This window comes from Habropoda laboriosa, unplaced genomic scaffold (genome assembly GCF_001263275.1).
Source record: "Habropoda laboriosa isolate 0110345459 unplaced genomic scaffold, ASM126327v1 scaffold339, whole genome shotgun sequence".
NCBI classification, from domain to species: domain Eukaryota; kingdom Metazoa; phylum Arthropoda; class Insecta; order Hymenoptera; family Apidae; genus Habropoda; species Habropoda laboriosa.
Window position 1 is genome coordinate 237,081 of NW_017100496.1, and position 10,175 is coordinate 247,255.

At 37.6% G+C, this 10,175-nt stretch overlaps 1 protein-coding gene across 4 annotated transcripts in view; it reads right to left on the reverse strand.

Moving 5' to 3' along the window:
- Positions 1-6: 6 nt before the first annotated feature.
- LOC108576111 (eukaryotic translation initiation factor 5) overlaps positions 7-10,175 on the reverse strand; it is a 43,091-nt gene continuing 32,922 nt past the window's right edge. For 2 of the 4 annotated variants that reach the window (XM_017939038.1, XM_017939039.1), the window contains 4 exons: positions 2,451-2,775; positions 521-2,024; positions 252-437; positions 7-163 (listed from right to left, as the gene is read on the reverse strand). In XM_017939038.1, coding sequence (XP_017794527.1) covers positions 41-163; positions 252-437; positions 521-1,594 — 1,383 coding nt within the window. In that variant the 5' untranslated portion in view covers positions 1,595-2,024; positions 2,451-2,775 and the 3' untranslated portion in view covers positions 7-40. Of the gene's footprint in view, positions 164-251; positions 438-520; positions 2,025-2,450; positions 2,776-2,844; positions 2,868-3,272; positions 3,355-10,175 lie in introns of those variants that run through there. The other 2 variants (XM_017939040.1, XM_017939041.1) reach the window with 2 other exon arrangements.

The following is a 10,175-nucleotide window of genomic DNA, read 5'->3' on the forward strand; positions in this document are numbered from 1 at the left end:
CTATCTTTCATGTCCGACTACTGAGCATCGTCATTCGTCTTTAAATGGCATCGATATCAAAATCATCTTCATCATCCGAGTCTTCGTTTACTACTGCAGGTTTCTGCACAGGCAGTGGCTGTTGTGGTTTTAGCGATTGTTTGGCTCTATCATCGTATTCAATCTATAAAAAAAAATAAAAAGAAAAGAATTGTAACTTATCTCTTGTAAACGTTTAGAAATCGTCTTACTCGAAAAGATGAAAAACTAACCTCCAAATCGTCATCTTCTTCTTCAGATTCAGAATCTTCTTCCTCTGCTTCTTTCAGCCAGATTATAAACGGTGCAGCTTTATCATGAATTTCTTGGGACAAATCTTTTGATACGTATCTTTTGGTCACTTTGCTCGACCACTCGAACAAAGCTTTTTCTTCCAGGATATCAGCATCATAAAAGAGCTAGAACGGCAAACAAGAACAATCCATCAAGATACACACTAAGCATAATTATATCAAAGGATATTGACAGTGATTCGGTTTACCTTTAAAATACCAGGCACTTTTGGCATTAAAGCGTCTTTATGAAGAGCTATCACTTGTTCAATACCTCTAATAAGGTATTTCTGCGCCTTGATATCATCATGGGTGAAACGAAGGAGAAGCACTCGATACTTTTTGGCCTGAGCAGCGATGTTCTGATCGAAGAGCAGTTCGGCCAAGATCAACGGCGCCTTCGTCTTGATCTCCAGACGTTCAGCCTCTGCAACCAGCTCCTTGTGGTTATCCAATTGCCCAGCGTCGCGACGACATTTGACTAACTTATAAAACATATCCATCCTTTCCTTCTCAGTCTTATCGAGATCATCGGTGATGGTCATTCCCTTCGCCCCGTCTGTTAGATCCTGTAGACGGGCTCTGACCGCCTCCTCTGACACGTCCACTGCCCAATTATCATAGTCTCCGCTCTCGTCGGCCACTTTCTCAGGAGCCTCGACCACGATGTCCGTGGTGCTAATATCATTCTCCGGAGAACCAGATCGATCACCATTTGTTGTCGCGATGGTGGTGTTGGTGGCATTGGTGGTGCTAGTATTGGTCTCGCCGTTTGCGCGTTTCGAGCGTTTCCCGCGTTTCCCCTCAGTTAATGAGCTGCCTTGAACCGCAGGATTCAAGCTCGGTGGATTCTTCAGGATGTAGGTATTCAATTTATGATTACTTTCAAGTAGACCGTGATAACCGCATGCTTTGCACCCCTGTGAGATCGTCCCTTTCTTCGAGCTGACCATCAGCTCTGTTTCAGGGTTATCGCAGGCCGGGCAGAGCACGTATTTACGAATGAATCCGTCAAGGAGATCCTGTAATTTGGTGGCATCGTGAGAACCATTCACTATGAATCTTTCGTTTTTGAAATCAAATTGGGTCTGTGCTCCTAGCTCACAGCCAAAGTATTTGGTGGGGTAGGTAGCGGGTCTGCCAATAGCTTTTGCAACGTCGACCATGTTTACGATCACGGTTTTAATACCATTCCCCTTTCCTTCTACCTTGGCTTGGATCCGCGGCATTTTATAGCGATAAAATGCATCGCTGACGTTACGATTTACGTTGACGCTCCCCATGATGATGTTTCCGCCTTTTGTTTCTCGCTAACTTAATATCCCTACCGTGCGACAACAGCAATCTCTGACGAGACGTCGTTGTGAACGCGTTATTGAATCAGTGACACGAGAGTCGAACTGTTTCGAAGCTGCCCAAAGCTTCTTCCTGATCGCTATTGCCTCTCTTTTTTCTGTCTGGATCTCCCGGCCCTTTTCCTCTCGGATGTTCAAGTAGGTAACGTTTTCGTCCTCGTCCTTCTGGATCTACTTTCCACGTTTTCCAGCGGCAGTTTGATTGCTGTGCAGCGACGTTGCCAGGCAATGGCTACCCGATGGTAGCTCGTTACGTGTCGAGTCAGGGTGATTTTCGTTGTCTGCGGTTACGTGTGCCGCACTACCCGCGGACGCCAGTCACGTTTCTCTGAACGGCTGTAGCTTTCGATGCCTATTACTGAAAATTACAATAGGGTACTTAGTTAGTGAAATGTGTACTTTGAACTTCAGTCTTTATACTTTGAACTCACTGGTGTTCTTAAAGAAGGAAATTCAAGAGGTAAAGTAAAGAAAAGCGAATTTTTATAATCTCAATTCACCAGTTTCCTACATACAACTCTTTGTGGACCAAGTTATGTATTCTATATTCTATCCTAATTGGTCAAAAGTGTATCTGTGTTAACATATTTATACTAAAAAATATGCTTTATACATTGAAACTGATGTAGAATAAGTATTGAAATCTAGTTCTTTCATATTCAGCTCTAAAGAAGAAAAGTCTCATTTTCTTTACTCTTTAATATTCATTTCTCTTTGTTTTACCACTTTAATTTACTCCTTCAAGGACATCAAGGGATAATATTATTCACATGAGAATATAAACCTGGAAAATTTTGAGGTCCTGTGCTTAGGCAGGACCAGATGGTTCAGAAATCGTTGGGTGGTATCTTGATGCAGATATTGCCTCGGTTTGGTGGGCAGAGGGGGATAGTCTTCAATGATCATACACGCTGCCTGTCCGTCGCTTGTGCCCCTAAGAAAGCCTGGGTACCAGGTTGGTGTGGTTAACTCACAGATGGCTCGTAACGAACGATTCGACCGACCGAAGGTGATGATGTTGCCGTTTAGAAATCGCTTGGACAATGTCCTACTACCGCCGCCTTTGCTGTACACCGATCCTTTCCCTCTGGATGATATCCTGGATGTTTCTGCAATGAAAAATAAACAATTAACCTCTCAACGTAACGAAATGTTAATATCAAGGAAAATTTAGTTACATAGAAACACCTTTTGTTGAACATTGGGTAAGATAACAGAGAATGAATATTGACTCTATGAATAATGATTACAGTCAAAGATTAATGTATTCTTTGACATATGAATCACCAGTGACCTATGGCAACCACTTCAGAATATTAACACTTTCCATGCTAAATGAAATTACATTTGATTACAGAAAACTAGCTATTATAACCAATTTTTGACACTGATTCCGTTCCTAACCTATATAATATGAGCAACGAATAGAACGACAACAACGATGTTAACATATTGAACACAAATTTTGTACAAACACATAAATACTTATTACTAACGGTATGCTTTTCATTTCTTTTTGCAGGAAAAGTACCCTGACTTCGAGATAACCTTTTAAGAATCATCGTCATAACAATTTCGCTTCCACCAAAGATTATCTACAACGAACCTACGTTCAGTCAGCTGAATCATCTCAACCCAAAAAACGCGTGGGACGCCTCGCAGACATCGGGATCTGTTGTTTCACTCTTCACGATCATAGATAATTTTTTTTTCCCGGGGCAGTGTTTTGCGTTGTCCATTCGCGGTACGAGGAAGAGGCCTGTTAAAAGCGTTTGTGGTACGGTAGCATCGGGGGATGTTGTTCACCATGCGGCTCGTGGATCATTTGTCCGTGAATTTTGCTTGTCGGCAGGCAATAACGTCATTTAGTTCAAAAACGACGATTAACGATCGTCCAGCCGATGCTCGGAGCCGATCGACCATGCGAGAATCATGATAGCGGGAATCACACGAGGACCTGGCCTGATGGAGAAACGTCTCGAGGTATCAACACCGGAAACGACGCGACAGGGATTCTTTAGCGGGTATCGCTGGCCTAGAATGGAACAACTGAACGGTGGAACGCGATAAAAGACGATCGAGGAGGTGGCAGGAAGTCGATCCACTCATCCGTGGATTTCACTCGCGTGAATTTGCAGCGATGGCGTCAAATTTAACAGGAAAACTGGTCATTCGGATATCAAACGTTTCACATAGATGAATTGCAATTTATATTTGAACTATATTTTTAATTTATACATGTAGATGGCGGTGATGTAAAATTTTTTACGTTCCCATTAACTTTTTAATTTTTCTTTCTTCTTTTTTGTATTAAAAAGGTAGTTTTTTAGGTTAATGAAAGTGTTACTCGGTTGGCGATTATTATGGGTTAGCTATAACCTAAATAGAATATTTCAAAAATACCATAGAAAGTATCGAAGAGGAAAATTGAATTTGGAAAATGGTTCGCAAGAGAGTTAATGAAATGCAACTTCTTGCTTTCCTTTTGTTGTTCTTTGTGCTGCATATGCTTAATCGTCCAGTCATCTGATGTGCCATTTAAGCACCATTTACTAACCAAGTGTTCCTCTTATCTGATCCAGCATCTCTCAAAAGGAGGTACTTCTGTCTAATTAAATAATTAAGTAGTTCCCTATCTGAATTTAGAAATTCTACTTCTGATTGTAATTTTCATTCATTATTAACGTAGAGAATAATTTACAAATTAAATAGAAGATAAACTGATAAAGTAATACAATAAAATCTAGCAGCCAGTTCTCGCGTGCGGAATGACAATAATTCATCGCAGCAGCTGTCCAATGTGATCAAACAAATGTTTATATCACGTGAATAACGTTAAGATTTTCTCTTTAATCCCTAGATACAGGGATCAATGGGAATGTTGTATACATAACAGGCATTAGCGTGACTTTGATCGAATTAGAGATATGCGATTTCTACAATAAACAGAAGTGTGTTATATAAACCTGCACACGCCATTCAATCTATATTATTTTTTATACGGCCAAATTGGCCACGCTGTTTGGCATGAAAGCAGACCACAAATATTTCACCATCATGTCCTGATATTTTTCAACAGAAGTATCAAATTATCCTTTAATTTTAATAACTACTCAACTATTACTTTCTTATTATTTAATTATTTAACGATTACTCAAATATTTCATTTAAATTTTAACAACTACTCAATTACTTTGCTATTATTTAATTACATAATTATTTATTTTTCATTGTTTAATTATTGAATAATTACTCTCCGATTATATACAATCACTTACAAACAGAATTTTAACGTTTTTCATGCACAAATCCGAATTTTCATTATCTTTCTCAATAATCTGAGATCTAAATTTCACGAAAATAAGATTTAAGCTGTATCAATTCTCGATTCACTTCTATATTATAATTTTTAATTTAATTTACTGCAAATTTTTTAATATCAAAGATTATTTACATTTCCTCTTTATCCGAATTTCCTAAAATTTATATGTATTTTTTTACCGTTGCAATGTTATAATTAAATGCTTCTACGTTGCAACAGAAATGATATTCGCGTATTACGTATTCAATTTCGAAAGTCTCTTGGATAATCCCGCTGTCACGCGAAATCGGAAAACAAGAAACCGATGGAAAACAATTACGGTTGCGTATTAGGCGTAATATCGCCGTGATGATTCCCGACACGAAGCCAGACAGGGCTCAGAACGCCGTGAACACACTTCCGGCTACGTATGTCCAATGCATAGAGAGCGGACAGCAGAAAACGATATCCGCGTGTACATCGAGTGAAGTCCATAGAATTACATAAAACTCTGAAATCACGTTGAACAACGTAAATTTCACAGAAAACGCGTCAGAACACAACCGAAAAGAAGGAAGAGTGTTAAAAATTTAATCACATTTTTTTCGATTTACAGTGAGTATCACAGCCAAAATTGTACATTACATACAAAAATGCGTTTCACCTGGCAGAAAGAAGTTCAAGGATGTTATCCAGGGAGAAATATGACGATATACAGGGTGGGTCACGTGAAACCTAACCTAATTATCTTCTCTAGTTACATGATGGTACCAGATAATTTGTATACGTTAATTTACAATTTAACGTCAATTAAATACACAGTTAAATACGTCGCCATAGTTAGAGAAGATAATTAGGTGGCCTGTTTTATGTGGTCCACTCTGTATATCAATCTTATATTATCATGTACGATTTTAGCTACGAGACATTTTCCAGAGTGAGTTAGAGTAATTATTTTTTTTTTTTTTTTGTTTAATATTTAGAAAAATTCATTTCTTTCGATATTACTATATAATAATGTTAACCCTTTGCACTCGAGAGGCGACTAAGAAGCAACATTATATTTACCATTAGAGGCAACTCTAAGGATGATATTTTCCAAGACAGCAGGTCTATGGACCTCCGTGGATTGTTCACTACATGTTCAGAGATCTCAGCAGTGAAATAGTTTGAAAGAACCAACTTTTAATAAAAATAATAGTTTAAAAACGACGTGGTACTGTAATTCGCGGATTGACATACACTATCGTTCAAAATTTCTGAAAATTTGTTTACTCAATTTTTACGTATATTGTATTTCTTTACTTGTTATGTGCATTATACTCAGAAACCATAACTAATCTTAATATAGAAGAAGTTACAGTGTAACAATTCTTTTCCCGACTTAAATGTTTTCCATTAGGAGTAACCAATGCAAATGATTAAAAATATTTTTTGATAATCAATATCGAACGCGAAAATACTTTTCGATTGCTGATAACCTATATCGATCATGAAAATATTTTTGGTTACTGATAACTAATATCGGTCACAAAAAATTTTTGGTTACTTACGGCAAGTCAAATATGCTGTAGAACTATTTGCAATACCCATAAAAATATTATTTCCTCTTCGTTGTTATTTGATACAATTTTTTCGCCGTCTATATTGGCTTTCAGTTGTAATTTAACACAAAAAAAAAAACATTGCAAACATCTGTTTCATCATTTTAAAAAACACTCTCTACGCAGGAAAACATAAAATTGACATTTAATTCTGATATGAAATTCGATGAGTCGAATTTCCACGGGAATGAACGAAAACAGAAAATTGAATATTTGAACTGACTGGACAGTTCAAAGTTCTCAATAATTTGTTTCAAAAATTGATCAATTAACATGAAATAAAAATGAAAATTAGCGCGAGAAGAAAGATTTGCAAACATCTGTTTCGCAATTTGAAAAACACTCTGTACACAGGAAAACAGAAAATTGACATTTAGTTCCAATTATGAGATTCGATAAAACGAATTTTCACGCGGAGGAACGAAAACGGAAAATTGAATATTCCAAGTGACTCCGCGTGAACGCACGATTGAAGTTATTCCGCTCGTGCACGCTCCAATTGCAGGCCAGATCGTGGCAATTTACAATGAAACCTTTTATTTCGTATCGCAATCGAGGGAAATTACTTCTCCCATTGATTATACTCGCAACGAAACACGCCGATCCGCGGAGCTCCTGAAGCCGAATTATCGCGGTGGCTTTATCGTTTGAATTTTAAGCTTCGATTTCGTGTTAAATGGAAACAACCTAAGCGAAGAAAAAGAAGATAGAAATGAAGAAGGGAGAAGAGAAAAGAAAGCGAATGTAGATACTTTAGTGGTTAATACCACTGATAGTTACATAATTCAGAAAAAAGAGTCAATTATTAAGAAAATCCTATAAATATCCATGCTTGATGAAATTATTAATAAATCTGAAAGATAACAAAGTCACAAGCATCTTTCTTCCACTTTATTAAAATCTTTTTGCACAAATAGACTCCAGATAAATATAATACAATGGACGGCCTTTGCATAGCACGGATTCGTATAACACGAGCGCAAAAATAGTGACAGTGTTCTTATAACACGGTAAAACGGGCAAAGTACAAGTTTACACTTTATGTAAGTTTACAGTGCAATAATAAAATATAGGACCATCGCCATTCTGGCGAAACTATTGGAAGAACTAAGATTATCAAATAAATGACAATAAAAGTGCAACTACTGTTTCTACTTCCACGTGAAATATGTAATGATAGAACATTTTTAATTTTAATTTAATTTTTTCAGGGTTTAATTTAACAAGTTATGCATATTTTTAATAAATGATCTATCAATGAAGACAATTTCGATTTTGTTCCCTTCATAATTAATTATGATATAGAGCGTCAAGGTCGTACGTACATGTTAATATCCGAATATTTTTGCGACTCACTGAAGTGCCAGAAATGAAAATTTTCAGTATAAACAAAAAACCCGTGTTTATTCATGTTGGCATTTACATCGTTTATCACTTGAACGCTATAATCTTTCAGCGTTTACTACCTTTATAGATTTAGAGGCAAAAAAATCGTAAAAAATTTATCGGATTATTTAAATTTACTTATTTGTACACTCTATTTGTAGTATACTATTAGGTCATTCCGAAAGTTTCCGCGGTTTTAAGCTGTTCATTTTGAAAACAACGTAACTCCACTAAATTAAATATATTTTTTTTAACAGGTTGACTGCCACGTTGATCACCTGTGACCGGCGATTGTTTTCCCGATGGGGCTCCAAATGTTTAGAGTAATTAAAATAAAATGAATATCGTCAACTAAAAATTTCGAACATCATAGCTAGCTAGACATTATTTTGAATTAAAAAAAAAAATAATAATAAAGCATAATAAGCATAATATAATACTATGCTTAGAATAATGAGAATTTTCTTGTGGCCCTCTGAGCAAAACATGTAAATTTGGCGTGACAGTCAACGTGTTAATAATGTCCATAATGTTCGATACACTTTTGCCAATGTACTACAGGAGCACTAATTCCACGTATCTACCCGACTAGAATTTCAGTTAGGCATGCTAAAGACGAATGTGGGCCTAATGCGGAAACGGTTAGGCACACCTAAATGCTGCAAGCCTAATCGTTACCGCATTAGGTTCTAATTCGGAAGAAATGATACATGCCTAAATTGGGCATTCCTAACAGTTGCCATACGTGGCCCAAATGGGGGTGGCCGAGCGCACGCCTAAGTTAGGTGGAGTAGGGCTCTCAAACTTATATGTAGAAATATTTACAGACATCTCAGTGTCGGACGTACGCTTGCGTGTAGAGGTTAGGTCGCCATAAGAGAGCTTTCAACAAGATAAAAGTTTTTACAATTTAATCCATACAGTGTCTTGATGAGGTATTTCTCATGAGATTTCATTAATGTTTCTCAATGACAGCCTAATAAAACTATTCTAATATGGGCCTAATGCGGTTGGCCTCATTGGATAGTCATTGGGAAAACCTAATGCGGCTTTCCGAATTAGGTAGTCGCGAATATTCCGCGTTACATACCGCATGCGGACCTGACGGGGCTGCCCCATTGGGGCCTAACAGGCAAATTAGGCTAGCCTAATGCGGACCTAATATCTGCCTAACTGAAATTCTAGTCGGGTATGTATATAAAAATCCGAAATCTCTAAGAGAAAGAAACTGCTGAAAGGCCTTTTCAGTATCTTTCTGTTTCCTAAATCGTTTTTGTGTAAGGAAATTGTCAAGTGAACGGAAACAATGAAAATTAGTTGGAGATAAATCAGAGGAATATGGGGGATCAGGTAGAACTTCAATAGCCTGTTGATGCAATTTTTGTACAATTGTGCTTTTTACGTGCTGTCTAGCGTTGTCATGTAAAAGGTTAGAGCAGTGTCGTTCAGTCACTGCCCGCACGGGCAGCATATTAGACTTCTCCGGGCGTAAACAGATCGGCGGGCAACAAGACACGCCTTCTCGGGCAACGGTCTTAGGCTGGAGGCACAATGAGCGTTCAAATGTGGGTCTGCGTGCGTTTGTGGAAATACATTGTCGTATATTAGAACTCGCACACTGCGAATGTGCGTTACTTTCAACGGACGGTGCAATGCTTGAACGAACATTAGAATCCGTCGACGCACGTTCTGCATTGTATACCAGTAAATATAGTAGGTCACACGAACGTACCGTCAGTCGTCCGTTGGGTCTCAATCGTGCTGAACAGTCACCTCTGAATTCTAGTTTGTTATTGTTTTTTATCAAAAAAATGTCAAATACAGTATATTCTCCACAACTGTCAGACCGCAAGGAAGCTAAACCTGATACTCGAAGAGTCAGGGACTACGTTTTCGAGTCACGCGCCCTCCTTTGTAGTTTGCCGAACGTAGTCAAGGACAGCGAATAAAAGATAAGGATGAAACGTGAGTCGAGGCAACCAAGCGATTTAAATATCAACTTTTTTAATATTACGTTTTTTTATCCCGAAATTTTTCTTAACATATTGATCAGATTTTTCTGATGAAAATGATATCAAATACGACATAATTTGAACAACATTTACTTATTAACACATTCACTGTCTGTCGCGCCAAATTTACAGGTTGCTGTCAGGCGGCCACAAGAAAATACATTTTAAGCATAGGATTATAGTATTATGCTTTATAATTTTTTTTT